The sequence below is a fragment of the Salvelinus alpinus genome, chromosome 9 (genome assembly GCF_045679555.1).
Source record: "Salvelinus alpinus chromosome 9, SLU_Salpinus.1, whole genome shotgun sequence".
NCBI lineage: Eukaryota > Metazoa > Chordata > Actinopteri > Salmoniformes > Salmonidae > Salvelinus > Salvelinus alpinus.
The window spans coordinates 63,787,891-63,813,390 of NC_092094.1; the positions used below are offsets into that span (position 1 = coordinate 63,787,891).

General features: G+C 41.3%; 2 protein-coding genes across 3 annotated transcripts in view; one reads left to right on the forward strand and one right to left on the reverse strand.

Moving 5' to 3' along the window:
* Nucleotides 1-11,462, forward strand: LOC139530473 (kelch domain-containing protein 2-like). Of its 2 annotated transcripts, none has more exons than XM_071326936.1 (14): nucleotides 1-139; nucleotides 3,249-3,488; nucleotides 3,798-3,877; nucleotides 5,506-5,623; nucleotides 7,353-7,465; nucleotides 7,677-7,758; nucleotides 8,020-8,103; nucleotides 8,214-8,294; nucleotides 8,439-8,497; nucleotides 8,639-8,748; nucleotides 8,839-8,911; nucleotides 9,017-9,104; nucleotides 9,228-9,280; nucleotides 9,455-11,462. In XM_071326936.1, the coding sequence occupies exons 2-14, from the start codon at nucleotides 3,255-3,257 to the stop codon at nucleotides 9,576-9,578; spliced, it is 1,299 nt and encodes a 432-aa protein (XP_071183037.1). In that variant the 5' UTR covers nucleotides 1-139; nucleotides 3,249-3,254; the 3' UTR covers nucleotides 9,579-11,462. The 2 variants fall into 2 exon arrangements, with proteins under 2 accessions (XP_071183037.1, XP_071183036.1); XM_071326935.1 differs by having other exon boundaries at nucleotides 7-143.
* LOC139530470 (ribosome quality control complex subunit NEMF) overlaps nucleotides 9,873-25,500 on the reverse strand; it is a 27,568-nt gene continuing 11,940 nt past the window's right edge. Inside the window, exons 14-32 of the mRNA XM_071326931.1 lie at nucleotides 25,402-25,465; nucleotides 25,219-25,307; nucleotides 24,856-24,959; nucleotides 24,525-24,587; nucleotides 22,653-22,765; nucleotides 22,497-22,554; nucleotides 22,339-22,397; nucleotides 22,097-22,217; nucleotides 21,745-22,006; nucleotides 18,215-18,254; nucleotides 15,042-15,097; nucleotides 14,796-14,946; nucleotides 14,542-14,619; nucleotides 14,124-14,315; nucleotides 12,586-12,624; nucleotides 12,331-12,437; nucleotides 12,077-12,120; nucleotides 11,046-11,125; nucleotides 9,873-10,248 (exon numbers count right to left, since the gene is read on the reverse strand). Of these exons, the coding sequence (XP_071183032.1) occupies nucleotides 10,171-10,248; nucleotides 11,046-11,125; nucleotides 12,077-12,120; nucleotides 12,331-12,437; nucleotides 12,586-12,624; nucleotides 14,124-14,315; nucleotides 14,542-14,619; nucleotides 14,796-14,946; nucleotides 15,042-15,097; nucleotides 18,215-18,254; nucleotides 21,745-22,006; nucleotides 22,097-22,217; nucleotides 22,339-22,397; nucleotides 22,497-22,554; nucleotides 22,653-22,765; nucleotides 24,525-24,587; nucleotides 24,856-24,959; nucleotides 25,219-25,307; nucleotides 25,402-25,465 (1,798 nt within the window). The 3' untranslated portion in view covers nucleotides 9,873-10,170. The remainder of the gene's footprint in view (nucleotides 10,249-11,045; nucleotides 11,126-12,076; nucleotides 12,121-12,330; nucleotides 12,438-12,585; nucleotides 12,625-14,123; nucleotides 14,316-14,541; nucleotides 14,620-14,795; nucleotides 14,947-15,041; nucleotides 15,098-18,214; nucleotides 18,255-21,744; nucleotides 22,007-22,096; nucleotides 22,218-22,338; nucleotides 22,398-22,496; nucleotides 22,555-22,652; nucleotides 22,766-24,524; nucleotides 24,588-24,855; nucleotides 24,960-25,218; nucleotides 25,308-25,401; nucleotides 25,466-25,500) is intronic.

Below are 25,500 nucleotides of genomic sequence, written 5' to 3' on the forward strand. Positions count from 1 at the left end.
TGACCGCATAAAGATGGCGGAAATGAGATGTTCTTGGCTGCTTCCGGTCAGGCTTCAACTAAATGTTGCACAGTAATCACTGGACAAAAACAACGCTTTACGCTGAAGTCTAAAGCAGACGTGGGTCATTTGAAGTCCTGTACGTAAGTGACATATTTTTGCAAGGTTGAATCTGTCCCTTTTCAATGTTTTATGCATTAAACGCAGTTAAATTGGATGATATGGCAAACTAGCTAGCACGTTCATGTCAGCTGTTTCTGCAAGCTTTCTAACGTGTTAGCTAGCTAGGCTACGTTGATTATCAATCAATATGTTTAAAACGATGCTAACTGCAAACTAGTCTTTATACACGAGCTACGTATTTATATTATGTTAATGATAGCATGAAAACTAACGTGTCTTGCGTTCCCATGTAAACAAACAATCCTCCACGGTGCAAAAAGTTGTCAGGTGTTTAATTTTTTTTTTGTGATCTGGCACAGTACTTGCAGGTTCATACTAGTTAACAGGCAATAACAATCCAAGTATTACCCAGTAACAGCTATATATTACCAAAACAATTATGTATACACATTTATTTAACTAGGCAAGTCAGTTAAGAACACATTCTTATTTACAATGATGGCCAAACCCGGACGACGCTGGGCCAATTGTGCGCCTATCTATGGGACCCCCAATCATGGCCGGATGTGATACAGCCTGGATTTGTTGGCCAGTTTTAGGTACACCACACAGTTTACGAAAATAGTTAGCTCCTACAGACAGTGAGTCAGGTGGCCGTGGCTTGCTATATAGAGCAGGCATTGTTACTGTTCGATTAAACGTTGGAATAGGCAAAACGAGTGACCTAAGCAATGTATGATCGTTGGTACTAGGCACGACGGATCCAGTATCTCGTAGGCTTTTCATGCACGTCGAGGTCACTTTGAGTCAAAATGCAAGCAGATATCTACCTCTCAGATTTATTTAAACATGACTTTAAAAAGTAAGCCTATGCCACATTAACCAATTAAAACAATATATATGGGGGATTGGAAATGATGCCGACAATTACATTGATGGAAGCGACAATTTATCTGCAATATTAAAGCTGAGCTACACCCGTAAAAAACAAAAAACGTTAACCAATTAAAAGTTCTGTAGCAATGTTTGTGCATATTGTCTATGCCTGAATTGCCCTGCCAATGTTCTTCTCAGACCATTTTCAAATTACATAAAAAAATGTAGGTATATGATCACACTGGTAATCATTTTTTGTATAACTTGTGAGGCATAGCTGAGTGTCTTTTTACTGGACTGATGGCCTGCATCTGATGGTCAGTCTGAGGGGAGGGAGCAGCGGTGTGGCTGCCACTCACCGTCCCTGCGCACACCTTCTTCCACTGAGAAAAGGGGACACAGTCTTCCAGCTGATTGCGAAACAAGTCACGCTGCATTATTTCTGCCTCATGCGCCAATTAACGTTACTCATATGACCAGAGAAAGTTAAATATTCCTCTATTAAAATAGACAAGCCGCGAATAATAACAACGCAAGCTTATCGGAACACTTTGCTATACTCATTCATTGCAGCTGCAGTGCTGGTTGTAGCGTGAGTGGAAGTAGGGAGAATGCACATTTTATGGCTTTATAAAAGTGTTGAACAAAGTGTTGACAGTGCTGAATAACAACCTAAACATGAACTTACTCATAAAAACAGCAGCTCTTTGCTGTATTCGTTGAGTTCTAGTAATGTTTTTGAAATCTCAGTATCAACTTTGCAGTGCGTTTGAGGCTTCTTTTTACAGTTTATGCCTCGAGGAAACTGCAGATGTGTTGATCTGAGCTATGATTGGCCAGCAGTTAGCGGTAGTGCTGTGGGTGAAGGAGAATTGCAAGAATCGTGCAAGCTAACAGGCTGGCCACAAACAGACAAATAATGGCACAGTACAACAGTGGTGTGTAGAACAACATCTCAGAATGCACAACTTGTCAAGCATTGTCACGGTTTGGCTATTGCAGTAGCAGACCACGCTGGGTTACACTCCTATCAGCTAAGAACAATAATAATTTGGGCTGTTCTGGGGGCAAATGGGGGTCTAACCCGGTACTATACTGAACAAAAAGAAATGTAACATGCAACAATTTCATAGATTTTACTGAGTTAGTTCATATAAGGAATTCAGTCAATTGAAATCAATTAATTAGGCCCTAATCTATGGATTTCACATGACTGGCAATACAAATAGGCATCTGTTGGTCACAGATACCAGAAAAAAAGTCAGTATCTGGTGTGATACTGACTATGGGGGCCTCATTCAGCTCGACACACATCTCCTTTGCATAGAGTTGATCGGGCTGTTGATTGTGGCCTGTGGAATGTTGTCCCACTCCTCCTCAATGGCTGTGCGAAGTTGCTGGATATTGGCAGGAATTGAAACACGCTGTCGGACATGTCTATCCAGAGCATTCCAAACATGCTCATTGGGGGACAGGTCAGAGTATGCAGGCTGTGGAAGCATTGGGACATTTTCAGCTTCCAGGAATTGTGTACAGATCCTTGCGATATCATGCTGAAAAAATGAGGTGATGGAGGCGAATGAATGGCACGACAATGGGCCTCAGAATCTTGTCACGTTATCTCTGTGCATTCAAATTGACATAGATAAAAAGCGAATTGTGTTCATAGTCCGTAGCTTATGCCTTCCCATACCATAACCCCACCACCACCATGGGGCAACCATCAGCAAACCACTCGCCCACACAATGCCATACACGTGGTCTGCGGTTGTGAGGCCGGTTGGATGTATTGCCAAATTCTCTAAACCAAAATTTGAGAGAAATTAATGTAACGATTGAGAAATGGTGCACTTGTGTAATGATCTTGCTGTTTTAATCAGCTTCTTGATATGCCATACCTATCAGGTGGATGGATTATCTTGGCGAAGGAGAAATGCTCACTAACAGGGATGTAAACACATTTGTGCACACAATTTGAGGGAAATAAGCTTTTTGTGCATATGGGACATTTCTGGGATGTCGTATTTCAGCTCATGAAACCAACCCCTAACGTGTTCATATTTTAGTTCAGTGTAGATGAGTGTACCTAATAAACTGGTGTGTGTGTAGTTGAGCTAGCTGCTTATAGCCCCATGTTGGGGATGGGAATTCTTAACTACAGTAAATGTCTATCGCTCCAATAACCCTTATACTCTCTTACTCAAAATCCTTGTGCATGCAAAACTATGTAGCCCTCTTCTCCCATCCAGGTGATCATGGCAGAAATGGAGGACAATGCTGACCGCTTGCCTGTTGAGGAAGACGAGGAGTCCGAGAGAGATGAAGAGGAGAGAGAATTTGACTGGGTGGGGGATGAGGCTGATGAACTCGATGAGGATGCAGTTCTTCTGGACACTGAAGAGCCCTTTGAGTTGGACCAGCCAGCTGAGCGCAGTGGCCACATAGCAGTGGTGGATGGCCACTGCATGTATGTTTGGGGAGGATATAAGGTAAGCAAGTATGACTGACAGACAGACATTTGGAATTTGCTGTCAGATGAACAGTAATATTTATTAAGACCTTTGTTTAGATGTTAGTTTATAGTGTATCTAAATAATATAATTCTGAACTATACCATTCCAATCAGTCTTTAACCATAATTTTTACTGGGAGATTTGGCATCAACTTTGACCTTCCTAAACATTTTGTCTGGAGTTTTACTGTGTTATCTATTACCAGGGAAAGTGTGACATGGGTCAAGTGGACTAAAAACGGTGTCAAGATTCCATTGACTTCCCTCTTGTTTGTCTTCTAACTAGAATTCCCAGACCACTGGCTTCATTGACTTATACTTGCCAAGGAATGAAATCTGGATATACAACATGGAGACAGAACAATGGTAATAAGGATTTTAACTTAATTTTGTTTGTAGTTGTGTCTAGCTGTGAAATCTAGGTTGTCACAAATCAAATGGCACCCTATTCCCTATATAGTGCACAACTTTTGACCAGACCTTATACAGTGCCTTCAGAAAGTATTCATATCACTTGACTTATTCAACATTTTGTTGTTTCAGCCTGAATACAAAATGGATTCGACTAAAACTCAATACCCAATAATGACAAAGCGAACACGTTTTTAGAAACTTTAGCAAATTTATTGAAAATTAAATACAGATATCTAATTTATATAAGTATTCACACCCCTGAGTCAATGCATGTTAGAATCACCTTTGACAGCGACTACAGCTATGAGTCTTTCTGGGTAAGTCTTAAGAGCTTTGCACACCTGGATTGTACAATATTTGCGAACTATTATTTAACAAATTCTTCAAGCTCTGTGAAGTTGGTTGTTGATCATTACTAGACAGCCATTTAAGTCTTGCCATAGATTTCCCAGCCAATTTTAAATCAAAGCTATAACTAAGCCACTCAGGAACATTCAATGTCGTCTTGGTAAGTGACTCCAGAGAATATTTGGCCTTGTGTTTTAGGGTATAGTCCTGCTGAAAGGTGAATTTGTTTTCCAGTATCGGTTGGAAGACAGATTGAACCAGGTTTTCCTCAAGGATTTTGCCTGTGCTATTCTGTTTATTTTTATCTTAAATTCTGGAATCCTTGCCGATGACAAGCATACCCATAACATGATGCAGCCACCACCACGCTTGAAAATGAAGCGTGGTACTCAGTGATGTTGTGTAGGATTTGCCACAAACATAACTTTGTATTCAGGACTTTCATTTTGGGCTGTTTTACTTTAGTGCCTTATTGCAAACATGATGCATATTTTTGGAATATTTATATTCTGTACAGGCTTCCTTCTTTTCACTCAGTCAATTAGGTTATAGTATTGTGGAGTAGCTACAATGTTGTTGATCCATCCTCCGTTTTCTCCTATCACAGCTATTGAAGTCACCATTGACCTCATAGTGAAATCCCTACAGTTTCCTTCGTCTCCGGCAGGAAGGACGCCTGTATCTTTGTAGTGACTGGGTGTATTGATACACCATCAAAAGTGGGATATACACCATGCTCAAAGGGATATTCAATATCTGTTATTTTTTTACCCATCTACCTATAGGTTGCCGTCTTTGTGAGGCATTGGAAAACCTCCCAGGTCTTTTGTGTTTGAAATGTACTGCTCAACTGAGGGACCTTACAATTATCTGTATGTGTGGGGTAGCAATGAGGTAGTCATTATTTTTTTTTATGTTAAACACTATTATTGTACACAGTGTCCATGCAACTTATGACTTGTTAAGCACATTTTTACTCCTGAACTTATTTAGGCTTGCAATAACAAACAAGTTGACTACTTATTGACTCAAGGCAATTCAGCTTTATTGTTTTTAAATTAATTTGTAATTTTTTGGGAAAAACATTCCACTTTGACATTATGGGGTATTGTGTGTAGGCCAATGCCACTAAATGTAATCCATTTTAAATTCAGGCTACAACACAACAAAATGTGGTAAAAGTCAAGGGGTGTGAATACTTTGAAGGCACTGTATCTACTGTCTATTTGCAGGAAGAAGCAGATGGCGGGGGGTAACCTTCATGCCGCCATGTCTGGCAGCTGTGGAGTGTGTGTGGACGGCGTCCTCTATCTGTTTGGAGGCCACCATGCCAGAGGAAACACTAACCGGGTGTGTGTGTGCGTGTTGTCTTGTATAATTTCGGCACACAGAACCAAATTTCTCGTGCACGCTGGCCAACTGCTGTATTTGCAGTAGTATTCTAGGGGCAAAGGATTTGAAGTCCACACCCCTCCCTTTATGCCAAAGCCGTTCCCAGCCTCTCCCTTTCCAGAAACTTGAAATATTTTGTGCTGCATGCTACCAACATGGAGGTATCTTTCGATGCAACTATTTCACATGTAAGCAGTGATGATTAGAGAATTACAGAATTTTTTAAAATCCCTGCCCCCACTTTAAAGCAACAATCCCAGTAGAAACAATAACAAAGCGGCTCCCCAACCCTGGTTTGGTAAACAGCTGAGGGATGGGTCTGGAAAAATGTAAGCACTCTCAAATTCATAGAGAGCTATGAATGCAAGGACTGACCATCCATGATATCAAAATGATAGTTTTAACCCTGGTTTGAGGCTATATAGTGTTTGTTTACAAACATTGGAGTAAACAAGCTTTTATTTTGGTTTCTGATGGGGTACGAGAGTTGAACTAAATTCATGAGGCATTTATAAGTTCTGAAAGAATCAATGGGGTACATATCATTAATTTATTAAGTCCACAAATGGATGTAGCAACTGCTGATTGCTCCTTTAAGCACCATGGCAGGATTTATGCATTTATCCTTATCTCACCTCAGAAGCCTGTTTGCCAACAGACTTAAAGGCCCAATGCAGCCATATTTATATCGATGTCAAATAATTTCTGGGTAACTATTAAGTACCTTACTGTAATTTTTTCATTAAAACTGACAATCGCTTGATAGCAAAAAAAATATTTCTCAAGCAAGAATTTTGCAAGGACTGTGGCTGAGTGTGGAGGGGAAAACTTAATACTAGCTGTTATTGGGATACAGGTTTGGAGATCTTTGTTATTGGTCTATTAATCAATTTATGGCCTGGTGATATCACCAGGAAAGCCAAAACTCCTGCCCATGCAAACAGGCTGATTAGATGGCCCTATGGTAGATTGTATTTTCCACTATAACCACAATAACACTTTTTTTACAGTAACCAGGTTTCCGGCCAACAGAGTAAAGTAATGAAGTAAAACATGTAATGACCAGCATATTGGAAACAAACATTTTCGGTGGGCTTCCCAAATGTCGACAACTAAATGCGCTAGGTAGGATCTTTTTTGTTTGTAAAATGTATTTTGCAAGAAATGTCGGTGGAAATGCGTAAGTATTGATATAACATATCAAAGTAAACTTGGAGTCACGTGATGACATGTCCTCCCACTACGACTCGTCAGGAAAGCATGCAGTTTATTAGGCTACAGATGAACTTCAGAGTGGTGAAAGTGCAAGGTGATGAGCTTGATGCTCCTTTCCAATAAATATTGAGGTTCTTATTCTGGTGACATCTTAATCGATGCTTGGCTGCCATTTGACAAATACAAAAATCTCGATCTTTTGTCCTTAATAATAATCTCATCATGTAGGCTATATTTGCGCTCAAGCCAACAGTGTGCTGTTAAAGCTGTTGTCTGGAGAGCAATGCCAGTGGGCACCCGCAAAAAACATTTTGCGATGGAAGCCCATTTAACTTTTAATCGCTACATTTGTTGTACAATGAAACAAAACACAGGAGAACAGAATGTTGACTGCACTGGGCCTTTAAAATGTAAATGTTAATGTTTGTTACAAGAGACTAGTCTTATTCCATTTATACCGTCTGCCCTTCAGGTCTTTCGGCTCCCTCTCCGAACACCTCTCCTCTGCTGGGAGGAGATGAAGGATCTTAAGGGCCTGGCCCCGTCCTGCAAGGACAAACTGGGCTGCTGGGTTCACAAGAATAGGTGAGTTGGTCTATTGGCAGGCAGTGTGTTTATATAATAGGTCTTATAGTTGCTCCATCTCATTACCTCTAAAGCAGCGTTTACCAAGCTATGGGGTCGCAAGAGAAATTCTACACAGAAGATCATACAAAATTGACTGATGAACTTCCCAATACCTTTGATGCATTTGTCACTTCAAACCATTTCTCCATTAACTGCTGGCTATTCACAGGCTAGTATTCTTCGGGGGCTACGGATATGTGGCACAAGGAGCTCACAGAGGGACATTTGAATACGATGAAACTTCATTCATGGTATGGTCAATTAATTGCACAACCCTTGAAACCTTCAGCTGCTTTTAACATCAGTATGAAAATGGTCTGTTAAGTGTATCTGTCTGCAGCAAAGGGAGTTGTCAATGATAGTAAAGTTCTTGGTCGTGTTAATTAGACACCAAACATATTTTTTTTACTGAAACGGGGATGGACAACCAATAAGAAATGCACATTTTTGTTCCGTAGTTAAATGTTTGCATGCCCTAATGAAAACAACCCCTTCTCTGTGTGGTGTAACAGGGAGATAATCCGGGGCGGGGCTGGAACAACCACATTCACATCCTGAACCTGGAGATGTCCACCTGGAGCCAGCCAGTCACCAAGGTAACAGCATTCCCTTAAATCGTCACAGCTTTCTGTGTTGGAAGCCATTTTGCACATCTGTTTCAATGGGAGCTCCAGTCTCACCTCTCCATTCCCCCTTTTTATTGAAGGGTAATGCCCCATCTCCCCGGGCAGCACATGCCTGTGCCAAGGTGGGCAACCGAGGCTATGTGTTTGGGGGGCGTTACAGGGTAAGTAGGAATGTTCTGAAAAGAGATTACTGTCACACTGTCTAATGTGAAATGGTATCACTGGCCTGTAGATACAGATGTTGACTTCTATGACTTATTACATAAAGGATCTTGTATTCTAAATGTTTGATGCTTTGTCAACAGGATTACCGCCTGAACGACTTGTACTACATCAACATGGATTCCTGGGAGTGGCATGAAATGTATGAGATGGGGTCCTCATCCAAAATGTCTTAGCATTAAAATTATTTTTCAAATGGGAGGATGTGCTCTAACCCATGGATGTACCTCTGTTCACCTTTATGGGACAAACCCTTTACCCCGGTCCTATATCTCCTCTACAGGAGTGTTCCTCAGCAGGGTCCTGTGGGACGCTCATGGCACTCCCTCACCCCCGTGTCACCTGATCACATCTTCCTGTTCGGAGGCTTCACAACATATAGAGAGACACTGAGTGAGTGAAGAATACTTCCTTGTCCATTTTCCTTGAGTCCATGGCATGACCAAATGTTTTTATTCCTCCATCCATTTGTAATATATACAGGTGACGCTTGGCTGTACTGCATCAGCAAGAACGAGTGGCAGCAGTACAAGCACAATCATACACAGAGCCCCAGGTAATATCCCAAGAGAAACCAATGAGTGGTAATGAATAGGAGCTGCTTGTGTGTGTGTCCTTAGTCATGTGAGTCAATAGTGATTTTCATCTTTTTTTGTGTCAGGCTCTGGCACACGGCCTGTTCCGGTCCTGATGGGGAGGTGTTTGTGTTTGGCGGTTGTGCCAATAACCTGCTGTCCCATCAGCGAGCAGTGAGTACAGACCTTCTTGGTGTCTGGCACAAGTGTCACATAAATTAGAACTACAAACTGATTGATAACCAGGTTTACTACAAAGTATGGTTTGAATAAAGGTATGTCAATTGCCTTTAACAGGCTCACAGCAAAGAGTTGCTGGTGTTCACTGTTCAACCCAAGTCACTTGTCTGGTGAGTAGAGAAACAACCCTGAACCCAGACACAAAAACATGGCCCTAACTACTGGGAGTTAGTAGTCAGTCCGTTTTCTTCTGTTTGGTGTCTAATGAACACGTCAGCTCTGATACATCTTCTAGTCAATGAAAAACTTGCTTAAGTGGTGCCTGATTGTCCCCCCCTCTCTAGGTTCTGTATGGAAGCAGCATTGCAGCACAGAGAGTTACTGGCTGCGTCATGGGACTGCCTGCCTAAACACCTGCTACACAGTCTCAAACAGAGGATGAGAGGCATCAACGCACTGGGGTCATGAGGCATATACCACCACATTCTATGGGATGCCGGGGTGTGTGTGGACAGCCATGGCCTTGGTGCTAGCTGAACAAAGAGGATGGCTCAACCCATCTTGTCACGAGTGGAATTCATTTAGTGGAAAAAAACATAGGCTTTTGATGGGAGTGGGTTTGGCCAATCAGCAAGCATGGCAACATTCATTATCCTTACGTGTGAATTTGTCATGCCAGTGTTCGAAAATGTATATTTTTTTAAAAAGTGAAAGTACCATGTTCAGTCCTGCTGGAAAGGTGTTAGTCAGAAGAGGCTCGTGTAGTATTTTGTCTGTTTTTAATCAGGTAATAATACCAGTTGCACTGAAGTTACCACAAAAAGTTACTCATTTTGTATTATTTGCACAAGTTTCATTATAAAAACCTTAATTTTGAATCAAGAAAAAATAAATGTCAGATTTTGTTCTGACATTTTGCATTGCTTTCCCCCTCCGTCATCTCGAAGAAAGTAAAGATCCAGGAAAATGAATGCGTCGGTGCACAAGCTTTTCCTGTCATCCAAGTCCTATTAACTCATTGTTTTGTGAAGAAAGCCCATGTCGACTAAATTGTATAGGTCTATTTCTTCTTGGCTGCCATTAGGTTAGGTGCTGATACTTTAACTTTGCCTGGGATGTTTCTTGATAAATCTGTATCCTGAAATGAGAAAAGGATGGTTGTTGTTTTGTGCTACGGTGCTTACATATTCCAGAATGTCAAATTGATTATATATATGTGTAAATGGCAGGTTAGACATCTTTCAGCAAAATCACTTGCTCATTGTGTAGCATTTGGACGCTCTAAAAACATCCGTTTAGAAATGGCAAAGCTCTCAGTATAGTGATGCAAGTCTTAAGATGTTGTACGCAATGTTAATTTCCCTGTCCAGCTGTTCAATTCTCTGTGTAGCCTGCTGCTAGTTAAATGCCAAAGTAAAGGAATCACCAACTTAGTCATCATAGGGCGTTGGCCACCACGAGCCGCTTCTATGCCCCTTGGCATAGATTCTACAACTGTCTGTAAATATACTTTGTAATCCTCATTTACTCAGATGTTGTGGATAAAGTTTGGAATGACACAATTTCATGTGTCATTCCAACATCTAAAGACCTGCATCACTATACTGAGAGCTTTGCTGTTTCTAAAAGGACGTATTTGGAGCCTGTGTTCATATTTTTCGGAAGTGATTAGCTGTTTGGGGTTTCTCAAATGTGAAATCACAAAAGATTTGTCTGGACCGGCATGTTATAGAAATAACTCAAGGGCACACCGACCTAGTTGGCTCGGGGGTTCGAACCAGCAACCTTTTGGTTACTGGTCAAACACTAGGCTTACCTGCCGTTCAGTAGTCTCAAAATGGGGGAGGTACTATCTGAACTCTGTCCAATAAAAATAACTTGTTTTCCTACGGTGCACCCTAATGAACAAGATACAGGTATGTGGATCCGCCTTACCTTGACACTGCGAAACAGGTCCTTCTCTCTGGTCGAAGCCTCCCTGGCCTTCATGAAGCTGAATACTGCAGTGCGGGCAGCTGGGAGGACAAAATATAGATACAGAATTTCCTAGGATCCAGCCATATCATTTATAATACTAGATAGAGACCTGCACACTGTCAAAAAAAGTTACAAATCCATTTAAGCCTCAGTTTTGGATTTATTCATTTTTTTGTTACTGTGCGGGTCTCCACCTCTTCCAGTATTCTTATTTTGACTCCTATGCACCTGGAACAGACACTATTCAGTAGTAAGGACCTTAAAAGACGCAAGTGCTGAGCGATTAGTGCTTTTTGAGGTTGTTTTGGTTCATAAAAAAAATCATACAGATCTGTTTTGAACACTGAAACAATTAATAAAAGTCCCATGAAGGTATTGACTGCTGCTTACTGCTTCTCACTTATGGACCATAATTTATTCACTTTAATAAAATACTTCAGTTGTGTATTACTTTTTATTTAATTCCAAGTCATCATCATCTCTATAGAGCTGCTGCATAATACAATCACAATTTTGTTGTTTTTTCAAAGTAAATAAGGCATACTTTTATGACTGCTGAATACCAACAATCACTTAAATCATGTATTTTCAGGTAGAGACACCTCGTGAAGCAACAGCTGCTCTCTATATCCCCTCAAGATTGTGCATTCTTCTGCCTCTTCAAAGCAGGCATAAAAGAAACCAACCAGACAAGTAGATGCGCAATTGATTGTGGTCATAGGAGTTAATTACTACGTTTTATGCACTTAACTATGTAGAATTCTGACCTGTTGGACACTACTACTCCCTCACACAGTTCAGGTTGGATCTGATTTATTTCTAGAGAAACAGCAATGTGTGGATTGAGCTCACGGGAAAAAAATGGAATTCAAATAAATTGAAATGACGTCGGACCAATTAGTTGTTTAAAAAACGAAATTTTGGTTAATCGCTCAGCACTAGCAGACGCCCTCTTATCATTTATAACACGTTAACTGCTCTGATATTACCTTTTCCTTTCTTCTGGGTCCCTGGGGTCAACTTCACCTTGTGCCTATTGGGAAACACTGTTGTTTAGCTAACTTTGAAAACATAGCCAGGTCCCATTTCCTAAGGCAAATGGAAGCAGAATAAGTATATCCCTATATGGGTAAATGGATTAATCAACATTGGTGTTAGGTTGGCTTCGATGGAATGGTAGGAGGATTTGGTCTTTCAAACGTTACATAGATATTATAAAACTAGGTAGATATGTTGTCCTTACTTGTAGTTGGAGAGGGCAGTGTAGGGGGCACAGACTGGCACAGCGAACAGCAACACATCCTCTGGGTGGGGTTGGCCCGTCAGAGAATTCAGCAGTTTCTCTGCTTCCTAGGGAAGTCAATGGAGAGACACAATAAGACAAGGATGTTGGCACTGCAACAAAGGATTTCATTATTTTATCCCCTTTTTTCATAATTAAAATATATTTATACCTAGCCAGGTTTGAACAGTAATACAGTAATCTCAAAGAACCCACCTCTGCTCCAGGGTTGTCTTGGTCCTGTTCATCTCCTTCCTGCAACAGAAATAAATAGTCTTTCTCCCTTTTTCTTCAATCACCTTTGTTTCAGTTCTTAGATCAAGCAAACATGGATTCAGAGGCCCTGTTCAAATACTCTTAAGATGCATTCTTCCTTCCTTAAAGTAATCACTGATCTGACAAATGGATTGATGATTGGTGCCAGTTTTCCATGGCATTGCTTTCACCAATTATGTCATGTTAGATCAGTTGCTACGTTTCCATTAACTTGTCCAGTGATTTTTTTTCTCGACATTTAGCCAGTTTGCATGGAAAATAGATGTGACAATTGCCTTCTAAGACTTTCCAGTCTTAACAGTCTTGTGTTGACAAAAACAGCTGGACATAATGACGTCACAACAAAAAAGAAAGCACTTTTTCACAAAAACCTAGTGTCGAATAGAAATAAAGTGTTTCCATGATACATTTAGGCAGCCTGTATGCTTTCCAGTCCGCAAAAGCCAGCATGGATAGAATGCAAGAATTTACTAATATTTCTCATGTGCCATCATAACACCACACACCGTGCCATGGTGAAACTTGCACTCCTGTATATCTGAAATAATTGGATGGTGAAACTTGCATCCAGCCAACCAGAAAAGCAAGGCGAAGTCATTCAAGCATTCTTGAATGTCAAGACAATCCTTGTCCTTAAATTTGTGGAGAAATGTAGATTTAGAAAGCAGTAGGCATTTAGAATTAAATGTGGAGTGAAGCTTTGTAATTGCGTGATATCACGTGCCATGCGTACCTTCAAAAATTATTTAACAATCATCATTATTCAAAAAACACCGTTTCCATCATCATTTGTTGCAATAAAAGAGAGTTTGACAAAAGCAAAATCCACCCGTCGAACAGGTAAAAATGAAAAAAAGATAAACATGAAGTGTTGGTCCCATGAGCGGAAATATTCCATACACACAAAAATATTATTTCTCACAAATTTGTTTATATCCCTGTTAGTGAGCATTTCTCCTTCTATGAACTGTAACTCAGTAAAATCGTTGCGTGTTGTGCGTTTAAATATTTTTTCAGTATTGATCTTTAGAACATTTCTATTATACTTTTGTACTATTTCTATTATACTATTGGGGCGGCAGGTGGTTAGAGGTGGTTAGTGGTTAGAGTGTTGGACTAGTAACCGAAAGGTTGCAAGATAGAATGCCCGAGCTGACAAGGTAAAACTCTGTCGTTCTGCCCCTGAACAAGGCAGTTAAGCCACTGTTCCTAAGCCGTCACTGAAAATAAGAATGTGTTCTTAACTGACTTGGCTAGTTAAATAAAGGTAAAAATAAAATAAAAATTGGGGGACATTATTTTTGTCTAATAAACCTCAGGTCAATGTAAACCTGCCTAGTGATTACTTTGAGGAAGGAATCATTCATTTTAAGAGTATTTGCGTGTTCCCTGGAGAGAGAAAAACAAAAACCTTTCTGATGATTGTTGCACTTTCGGACACTGAACAGACATGGAGCAGTTTGACTTGTTTTTTTTACCTTCTCATCCTGTTCAGGTGCTGCTCCCTCCTCCCCAGCCAGACCCTCCTCTTCCCCTTCTGGTTTCTTTAAGATGACCTCCTGAGGACGGGGTCTCTGGGCTTGCTTCTGAGGTGCTTTTCTCAACACCTCGTCTTTGCCCTTCCCCTTCTTGCCCTTCTTAGGCTTCTCTTCCTTAGTGGAGCCAGCAGACTGCAGACGGAAAAGGTTTGGGATTTCAATAAATTCCTGTACTGTACTGCTTTATTGGAAACATTTATTGGTAACCAGTTACCAGCCATAAAAAAACTCCCTTTCATTCAATGTGTTTTTATAAATTCTTTGGTATACAGATATGTTCTTATCATTAATTTGTGTTCCAGTTTATAATCCAGACATTTCAACAGTATGAGGGAAAGTTCAACATCATACTCCTCACCCCCAACAATTTCATCATCAGCTCCCGATCCTCTTCGTCTTGGTCTTTGTACTTCTCTTTTATTTTCTTCAGCTTGTTCTGGATTTCAACAACAGCATAGATGAAAAGCTTGACTTTCAATGGCAGTTTATTCTAACTAATGCCACCACGAAGACAGCAAAGCTGACAATAACCTTAGCCTGCACTAGATCCAATCTCCGGTCCAATTGGACTACAACTAATTTAGTTAATTTAAAACTTTGAAAATGTCTCACCTTTTGATGTCTCTTAAGAGGTTGCTGAGAGGCTCCTCCCCCTCCTTCGCTCTTGGTTTTCTGATTGGCTGCGGAGGCACCATGCGTCTCCTCGATCTTTCCCTTTTCTTCCTGAGTTTCAGAAAGATCCTGTTTCCCCTTCTTCTCCTCCCTTTGGACAAGAAGAAAGCAGCAAAACAAAACCATTGCATTAATGCATTAATGTTAGCCACGAGGGAAGGTTACATTGCTATGTATTTAGCTTACCTTCTTTGCTTGGCTGTAATGTGTTTCCCCCCCTCTTTTTGCGCCTCCACATCAACCTAATGAAGAATAAATTGTACATACAGTTGAAGTCAGAAGTTTACATACACCTTAGCCAAATACATTTAAACTTAGTTTCACAATTCCTGACATATAATCCTGGTAAAAATTCCCCGTTTTAGGTCAGTTAGGATCACCACTTTATTTTAAGAATGTGAAACGTAAGAATAATAGTAGAGAGAATGATTTATTTCAGCTTTTATTTCTTTCATCACATTCCCAGTGGGTCAAAAGTTTACATACACTCAATTAGTATTTGGTAGCATTGCCTTTAAATTGTTTAACTTGGATCAAACGTTTCGGGTAGCCTTCCACAAGCTTCCCACAATAAGTTGGGTGAATTTTGGCCCATTCCTCCTGACAAAGCTGGTGTAACTGAGTCAGGTTTGTAGGCCTCCTCGCTCGCACACACTTTTTAAGTTCTGCCCACCCATTTTCTATAGGGTTGACGTCAGGGCTTTGTGATGGCTACTCCAACACCTTGACTTTGTTGTCCTTAAGCCATTTTGCCACAACATTGGAAGTATGCTTGGGGTCATTGTCCATTTGGAAGACCCATTTGCAACCAAGTTTTAACTTCCTGACTGATGTCTTGATGTTGCTTCAATATATCGACATAATTTTCCGTCCTCATGATGCCATCTATTTTGTGAAGCACCCCCACAACATGATGCTGCCACCCCCGTGTTTCACAGTTGGGATGGTGTTCTTCGGCTTGCAAGCCTCCCCCTTTTTCCTCCAAACATAACGATGGTCCTTATGACAAAGAGTTCTATTTTTGTTTCATCAGACCAGAGGACAATTCTCCAAAAAGTACGATCTTGGTCTCCATGTGCAGTTCCAAACCATAGTCTGGCTTTTTTATGGCGGGTTTGGAGCAGTGGCTTCTTCCTTGCTGAGCGGCCTTTCAGGTTATGTCGATATAGGACTTGTTTTACTGTTGATATAGATACTTTTGTACCCGTTTCCTCCAGCATCTTCACAAGGTCCTTTGCTGTTGTTCTGGGATTGATTTGCACTTTTCGCACCAAAGTATGTTCAGCTCTAGGAGACAGAACGCATCTCCTTCCTGAGCGGTATGACGGCTGTGTGGTCCCATGGTGTTTATTGTTTGTACAGATGAACGTGGTACCTTCAGGCGTTTGGAAATTGCTCTCAAGGATGAACCAGACTTGTAGAGGTCTACAATTTATTTTATGAGGTCTTGACTGATTTCTTTTGATTTTCCCATGATGTCAAGCAAAGAGGCACGGAGTTTGAAGGTAGGCCTTGAAATACATCTACAGGTACACCTCAAATTGACTCAAATTATGTCAATTAGCCTATCAGAAGCTTATAAATCCATGACATCGTTTTCTGGATTTTTTCAAGCTGTTTAAAGCCACAGTCAACTTAGTGTATGTAAACTTCTGACCCACTGGAATTGTGATACAGTGAAATAAGCTTACTTGTGTCATGCACAAAGTAGATGTCCTAACCGACTTGCCAAAACTATAGTTTGTTAACTTCTTATGGCTGCAGGGGCAGTATTGAGTAGCTTGGATGAAAGGTGCCCAGAGTAAACGGCCTGCTCCTCAGTCATAGTTGCTAATATATGCATATTATTATTAGTATTGGATAGAAAACACTCGGAAGTTTCTAAAACTGTTTGAATTATGTCTGTGAGTATAACAGAACTCATATGGCAGGCAAAAACCTGAGAAGTTCCACTTCCTGTTTGGATTTTTTCTGAGGCTGGTAGATTTTCAACCAAGCTCCCATTGAAATTACAGCGAGATATGGATGTTTTTTCACTTCCTACGGCTTCCACTAGATGTCAACAGTTAATAGAACTTTGTCTGATGACTCTACTGTGAAGGGGGGCCGAAGGAGACAGGAATGAGTAACCACTGCCATGAGGTGACCACGCTTTGAACATGCGCGTTCACGTGAGAGGCAGCTCCGTTCCATCGCTCAACTGAAGTCAATGTAATTCTCCGGTTGGAACGTTATTCAAGATATATGTTAACAACATTCTAAAGATTGATTCAATACATCGTTTGACATGTTTCTACTGACTGTTACGGAACTTTTGGACATTTCTTCACATTTTAGTGAACGCGCTTTGTGACTTTGGAATTGTTTACCAAACAAAGTAGCTAATTGGACATAAATAACAGACATTATAGAACAAATCAAGCATTTATTGTGGACCTGGGATTCCTGGGAATGCATTGTGATGAAGATCAAAGGTAAGGGAATATTTATCCTGTAATTTCTGGTTTCTGTTGACTCCAACATGGCAGCTAATTTGACTCTTGTTCTGAGCTCCGTCTCAGATTAATGCATGGTTTGCTTTTTCCGTAAAGTTTTTTTGAAATCTGACACAGCGGTTGCATTAAGGAGAGGTAGATCTATAATTCCATGTGGATAACTTGTATTATCATCTACATTTATGATGAGTATTTCTGTTGAAACGATGTGGCTATGCACTATCACTGGATGTTTTTGGAACCAGTGAATGTAACGCGCCAATGTAAACTCCCATTTTTTTATATAAATATCAACTTTATCAAACAAAACATGCATGTATTATGTAACATTTAGTCCTATGAGTGTCATCTGATGAAGATCATCAAAGGTTAGTGATTAATTTTGGCTATATTTCTGCTTTTTGTGACTACTATCTTTCGCTGGAAAAATGGCTGTGCTTATTGTGGTTTGGTGTGACCTAACATTGTAGTGCTTTCGCTGAAAAGCATATTTGAAATCGGACACTTTGGTGGGATTAACAACAAGATTACCTTTAAAATGGTATAAGATATGTGTATGTCTGAGGAATTTTAATTATGAGATTTCTGTTTTTTGAATTTGGCGCCCTGCACTTCGACTGGCTGTTGTCATATCGATCCCGTTACCGGGATTGCAGCCATATGAAGTTAACAAGAAATTTGTGGAGTAGTTGAAAAAGGAGTTTTAATGACTCCAACCTAAGTTTATGTAAACTTCCGACTTCAACTGTATGATATTACGTTTACAAAATAAAAACGTATACTATAAAACATCAATTATTTTATTGCATAATGTAACCAGATTAATGCAAGCAGTCAGAAGTTCACCGATCACAATGGCTTTACCTGAATGGACACCTTTTTGAAACCAGCACTTTGGGTTTCCCTGGAGAGAGAAACAAACAGAAACCTTTCTGATGACTGTTGCACTTTCGGACACTGAACAGACCTGGGTCAAATAGACATGTCAAATACTTGAGCTGCACTTTATTCTGCCATCGTATCTTACGGCAAAAAAAGAGCTTCTGGATATCAGGACAGCGATCACTCACCTCGTATTAGACAAATATTTTTTCTTCAACAAGGAGGATGCACAGGATGTACTTCAGACACCCAACAAGTCCTAAATCTCTGTCATTGGCAAGAGAAAGAGACGCAGGTATAGAGGACACAGGGCGGGTTGCCTCGTAAGGATCCGCTGATGGCGTTTGGGAAATCTGCCATTAATATCAATATTACTTGCCAACGTACAATCATTGGACAATAAATTAGATGGAGGTACGGTCACGAATATCCTACCAACAGGACATCAAAAATTGTAATATCTTACGTTTCACCGAATTGTGGCGGCTAGATAGAACAACACACTCCGGTAAGACGAGGGGGGGGGGGGGGGGGGGGAGGTATGTGTATATTTGTAAAAAAAACAGCTGGTGCACGAAATCTAACCCAGAGGCGGCGCTCCTAGTGGCCGAGGACTTCAATGCAGGGAAACTTAAATCAGTTTTACCTAATTTCTATCAGCATGTTAAATGTGCAACCAGAGGGAAAAAAATTATAGGTAACCTTTACTCCACACACAGAGACGCACGCGTACAAAGCTCCCCCTCGCCCTCTATTTAGCAAATCTGTTCATAATTATATCCTCCTGATTCCTGCTTACAAGTAAAAATTTAAGCAGGAAGCACCAGTGACTCGGTCTAAACTACAGGACTGTTTTGCTAGCACAGGACTGGAATATGTTCCGAGATTCTTCCGATGGCATTGAGTACACCACATCAGTCACTGGCTTTATCAATAAGTGCATCGAGGACGTCGTTCCCACAGTGACTGTACATACATAACCCAACCAGAAGCCATGGATTACAGGCAACATTCGCACTGAGCTAAAGGGTAGAGCTGCCGCTTTCAAGGTGCGGGACTAACCCGGAAGCTTATAAGAAATCCTGTTAGGCTCTCCGACGAACCATCAAACAGGCAAAGCGCCAATACATGACTAAGATTGAATCGTACTACACTGGCTCCGACGCTCGTCGGATGTGGCAGGGCCTGCAAACTATTACAGTCTACAAAGGGAAGCACAGCCACGAGCTGCCCAGTGACATGAGCCTACCAGACGAGCTAAATCGTTGTCGGTGATCAGGCCTACCACTGTTGTGTCGTCTGTAAACTTGATGGTGCTGTAGTCGTGCCTGGCCATGCAGTCGCTTCGAGGCAAGCAACACCGAGGCATGCATGAGAGAATCAGCTATTCCGGACGACTGTGTGATCACGCTTTCCGTAGCCGATGTGAGAAAGACCTTTTTTATAATTTACCAGTCATTGTTTCAACGCAGCCTTGAAATGCGTGGAGAGAGTTCAGGAGCCAAGATGATTTGGATGGACTCAGTCATTCCTGTAGAGTATCTTCTGTTTCCAGAAGGTGTCAAAGTTATCAATAAAAGTGACTACAGGAGAGCTACAGTAGTATTTTAGTGTAATGCCAGCAGTCTGCTGAATCTTTCACACCCACGGCCCAACGATGGTACTGGACCTGAAATTATTGGCAGTTTTTGAGTCTTTTAATGCTAAAATCAGTTCTTTAAAATCAATTTTTGCTAAAATCAGTTCTTTAAAATCAATTTTTCAAACGTTCCAAGCTAGCCCTCCTGATGTCGTTTGACCCCACATGGACTACGACAGTGTCATGTGGGAAAAAGTAGGTGGGCGTGGGTTCCCCAGTAGCTTATGTAGGTTTGCTACTTGCTTGCTAAGTGTAGCTACTTCGCTTCTGTAGTCCTTCGCAAGCAAGCAGTTGCTACATTGAAAGTCAACGCGGTCCACATTGTCCCGGAACAAAGCAAAGTAAACGCAGCTCCTGCAACATTGGAAACATTCAATAGCGGCCTCCATTTGAGACCGCCGAGCCAGCTAGGCTAGCTGGGCTTTCGCGTCTTTCCCCCTATACAGAATCTGTCAAGATCCCAGGACAGATAGCAGCGCTCACAGCAATTTAGCCCAACAGAGCCACAGGATTCAAAATAAAAGTATATAAAAACACTTGTCAGCTTTTAAACCAAGGTCTTTAGTTCAGGCTTCAGTGTTCGACAGGTTTCAGTTTCGGCGGTCGACGTCGCGCTCTGATGACATTCACAAGGGTTTAGGCTTTAATACATGAAGGTCAGTCAATGCGGAAAAAGTCAAGAACTTTTAAAGTGCAGTGCTAAAAACCATCAAGCGCTCTGATGAAACTGACTCTCATGGGGATCACCACAGGAAAGGAAGGCCCAGAGTTCTCTCTGCTGCAGATAAGTTCATTAGAGTTAACGGCACCAAATTTATGCATCACAGAGTTCAAGTAACATACAAATCTCAACATCAACTGTTCAGAGGAGACTGTGTGAATCAGGCCTTCATGGTCGAATTGCTGCAAAGAAACCACTACTAAAGGACACCAATAATAAGAAGAGACTTGCTTGGGTCAAGAAACATGAGCAATGGACATCAGACCAGTGGAAATCTCTCCTTTGGTCTGAGGAGTCCAAATTTGAGATTTTTGGTGCCAACTGCCGTGTCTTTGTGAGACGCTGAGTAGGTGAACAGATGATCTCCGCATGTGTGGTTCCCACCGTGAAGCATGGAGGTGGTGTGATGGTGCTTTGCTGGTGACTCTGTGATTAATTTAGAATTCAAGGCACACTTACCCCAGAAATACGCCATCCCCATCTGGTTTGCGCATAGTGGAACTATAATTTGTTTTTCAACAGAACAATAACCGAAAACACACCTCCAGGCTGTGTAAGGGCTATTTGACCAAGAAGGAGAGTGATGGAGTGCTGCATCAGATGACCTGGCCTCCACAATCACCTGACCTCAACCCAATTGAGATGGTTTAGGAGGAGTTGGACCGCAGAGTGAAGGAAAAGCAGCCAACAACTGCTCAGCATATGTGGGAACTCCTTCAAGACTGTTGGAAAGAGCATTCCAGGTGAAGCTGGTTGAGAGAATGCAAGAGTGTGCAACGCTATCATCAAGGCAAAGGGTGGGTACTTTGAAGAATCTTAAATATATTTTGATTTGTTGAACACTTTTTTTGGTTACTACATGATTCCATATGTGTTATTTCATAGTGTTGATGTCTTCACTATTATTATACAATGTAGAAAATAGTCTAAATAAAGAAAAATCCTTGAATGAGTAGGCGTCCCCAAACGTTTGACTGGTACTGTATCTCTAAACTATTTCACCTACATATTTGACCTAGGTCTACTGCTCTAAACACTAGCCTTTACTCAATTCAAAAGGTAATAGTTGGTATTCAAATACAGTGGAATAACATATTAACATGACCGGCACACATACAATGGCGACATACAGTAGCAGCAGCATAATATTACCTGGTGGACTGCAAGTGGGACAGGGAGATGGTGGTGTCTGGAAAACTGAACTCTGCACTCTCCCCATCACTCTTCACCTTGAGCCCCTCCACCTCATCCTCCTCTCCTTCCTCCTTCATGTCGTCCAGTTCTTTAGCATCTCCATCCTCCTTATGTTCAGCCTCTGCCCCTTCGGTGGCTTTCTCTACTTTTACCTCCACTCCATTCTTCTTTCCATCTCCTCCTCCGTCTTCCCCCTCTCCCTCGTTGCTACTGTCATCCCCTGGGAAAACATACGTATGGTACATAAATGCAACAACCAGTAGATTCACATACAGGTGTGTGTGTGTCTGTGGCTCTTGAAGTCCTGTACCTATAAGCTCCTCCCCATCCTCTAGTAGCTCTGCTGTGCTGGACGTCACATCCGAAATGTCCTCGTCAATGGTCTTGACCTTCCTCTCACCCCGGTGTCTGAATACACACTGCTCATCTACCTGTGGACACAAGACTGGACTGTTGAGCCAAGATAGGGTTTACCAACTGACTCCTCAAAAGGCAGTCAGATATATTTTAAGACTATGACAGAGCAAACACGTTTCAAACATTAGCTTTTACCTTGAAGAGAAAGCTGAAACCCATCATTAAATAAGAGGGCGGCATAAAGTTCTTCTTTCCTGTGAAAATAGGAATGCGGTTTTAGCTGTCGATAATCCAAAACTACATAATTGACACATAACCACCATGTGGTGGCTACTGGGAAGATGTTGGCATACCTCGGATCATGAAACTTCCAGTGGTCAGGTATTCTCCAGTGGGGGCCGACTTAGTCACCTAGACAGAGAGAGACGAGAAGAGTTATAATTGGAGCAGCTCTGACTATACCCTGATCCAACCATCCAATCCTGCAGCAGGCTCCCAGGAGAACTCACCTGGTGGTGGTGCACCCACCATGCGCTGGTGATGACCTTGGCGTCCCAGGCTGCACTGTAGCACACGGCCATGGTGCCCGCCTCGGTCAAGGTGCGTGGAGGAATGGGCACACCTAGAGGGAAGAGATAGAAGTGTCACAATACATCCCATTAAAATACATGGAGAGTTCACAGATGATTGTCAACACTTAAGCTTGAATTCAAGTCGGGTAGTTATAACTAGAATTTGGGCTAAGATGGGTTATTCACTTTAAGTTGCATGAACATACAGTACTAGTCAAAAGTTTGGACACACCAACTCATTCAATTGTTTTTCTTTATTTTTACTATTTTCTACATTGTAGAATAATAGTGAAGACATCACAACTATGAAAGAACATATGGAATCATGTAGTAACCAAAAAAGTTGGTTACAAATCAAAATATATTTTATATTCTTCAAAGCACTAGGCCGTCATTTTATTTAAGAATTTGCTCTTAACTGACTTGCCTAGCTAAATAAAGGTTAAATAAAAAATTAAAACATTTAAGTAGCCACCCTTTGCCTTGATGACAGCTTTGCACACGCTTGGCATTCTCTCAACCAGCTTCACCTGGAATGATTTTCCAACAGTCTAGAAGGAGTTCCCACATATGCTGAGCACTTGTTGGCTGCTTTTCCTTAACTCTGCGGTCCGACTCATCCCAAACCATCTCAATTGGGTTGAGGACGGGTGATTGTGGAGGCCAGGTCATCTGATGCAGCACTCCATCACTCTCCTTCTTTGTCAAATAGCCCTTACACAGCCTGGCGGTGTGTTGAGTGATTGTCCTGTTGAAAAACAAATGGTAGTCCCTATCTGGTTTGTGCTTAGTGGATAGTGTATCGCAGCAGAATGCTGTGGTAGCCATGTTGGTTAAGTGTGCCTTGAATTCTAAATAAATAACAGAGTCACCAGCAAAGCACCCTCACACCTCCTCCATGCTTCACATATGCGGAAATCATCCATTCACCTACTCTGGGTCTCACAAAGACACTGTGGTTGGAACCAAAAATTTCAAATTTGGACTCAGACCTAAGGAGTGATTTCCACCGGTCTAATATCCATTGCTCATGTTTCTTGGCCCAAGCAAGTCTCTTCTTCCATGAAGGCCTGATTCACGCAGTCACCTCTGAACAGTTGATGTTGAGATGTGTCGGAAGAATTTATTTGGGCTGCAATTTCTGAGGCTGATAACTCTAATGAACTTATCCTCTGCAGCAAAGGTAACTCTGGGTCTTCCTTTCCTGTGGCGGTCCTCATGAGAGACAGTTTCATCATAGCGCTTGATGGTTTTTAGGACTGCACTTGAAGAAACTTTCAAAGTTCTTGAAATGTTCCGGATTGACTGACCTTCAAGTCTTAAAGTAATGACGGACCGTTGTTTCTCTTTGCTTATTTGAGCTATTCTTGCCATAATATGGACTTGGTCTTTTACCAAATAGGGCTATGTTCTGTATACCACCCCTACCTTGTCACAACACAAATGATTGGCTCAAACGCATTAAAAAGGAAATAAATTCCACAAATGAACTTTTACGAAGGCACACCTCATGAAGCTGGTTGAAAGAATGCCAAGAGTGTGCAAAGCTGTCATCAAGGCAAAGGTTGGCTACTTTGAAGAATATCAAATATAAAATATATTTTGATTTGTTTAATCCTTTTTTGGTTACTACATGAAACTATTATTCTACAATGTAGAAAATAGTATAATTAATGAAAAACCCTGTAATGAGTAGGTGTGCCCAAACTTTTGACTGGTACTGTATATTAAAGAGAGATTCCAGAGGATAAGAGAGCATCATTTGACTGAACAACAGTGTGCTGATCACAGAACTAGGCCAGCTCTTACCAGATGGGTTCTTGATGACACAACTAGTAGCTCCATGGAGGTCGGCGTGAACGTAGATATCCCCTGATAAGAGACACCAACAGAGGATGAGATTTTCACACGGGTAGAGAGATAGTATGGATATTGGAACAGAGTCTAACTACAATGAAGCAATGTATTGTGAATGCATTCTATGTGGTATGCTAGTATGGACAGTGGAACATAGCACGTGTTGTGTGTACCAAACTAGCATACGTTCAAGTCTGAAACAATGTATTGGGCATGTATTCGATGCTGGTATGGACATTGGATGTTGCAAGGCAGGACTATAATAAGTGTATTCCACTCTTACCAGCCCTCAAGTAGCGCTTAACGATAATTTCATTCTGTTGCTGGTCACGTCCGGCGATGATGAGGTAATTTTCTGAGCTGATGAACCACAGGAACTTCTCAAACCTGACAGAGCACAACGATACATAATTTGTCACATACTGAAAAGATAGAGAAAGTAATTGCCCAGAAGAATATGAATTTGTCACAAACCTGACACAAACAAAGGTGGAGAGAACTTTGCGCTCATTTAATCACTTCTTACAGGTGTTACATTAGCTGGACATGGCTGCATTAGTTCAGATTTGTCAATGACTGTTCATCTCTCTACACGTGGCAAGTTTTCAGAGGGTGAATGCAGCTTCAGTTAGGTTGAGTGTCTTACCAGTAGACTTTCCTGGCCTTCTGAATGGTCGTAACCGTTTGGACCTCTTTAAGGGTTTGCTTGGTCTTCTTCTCAGCAGATTTGAAAGCCTTGAATTAAATTAAAAAGGGGGAAAATGTTACAAATATATGAACTGATCACAAACACAATCGACAGGGAATGTCATGCATGTGGCACCATCACCTTCTGGGCTGCCTCCACGGTTTTCTGCTCTTTCTTAGCAGCGGTTCGCTTGTGGTCGTAGTATCTGGAAAGAAAGGAGATAAACGTTTGGGTTCGTCA

What these genes read in the sequence shown, in the direction of transcription:
- LOC139530473 (XM_071326936.1), top strand. Translation starts at nt 3,255, where the DNA reads ATGGCAGAAATGGAGGACAATGCTGACCGCTTGCCTGTTGAGGAAGAC. An exon ending in GGAGCCAGCCAGTCACCAAG is followed by an intron (nt 8,104 to 8,213) that starts GTAACAGCATTC and finishes TTTTTATTGAAG; the next exon opens with GGTAATGCCCCATCTCCCCG. An exon ending in TGCTGTCCCATCAGCGAGCA is followed by an intron (nt 9,105 to 9,227) that starts GTGAGTACAGAC and finishes TGCCTTTAACAG; the next exon opens with GCTCACAGCAAAGAGTTGCT.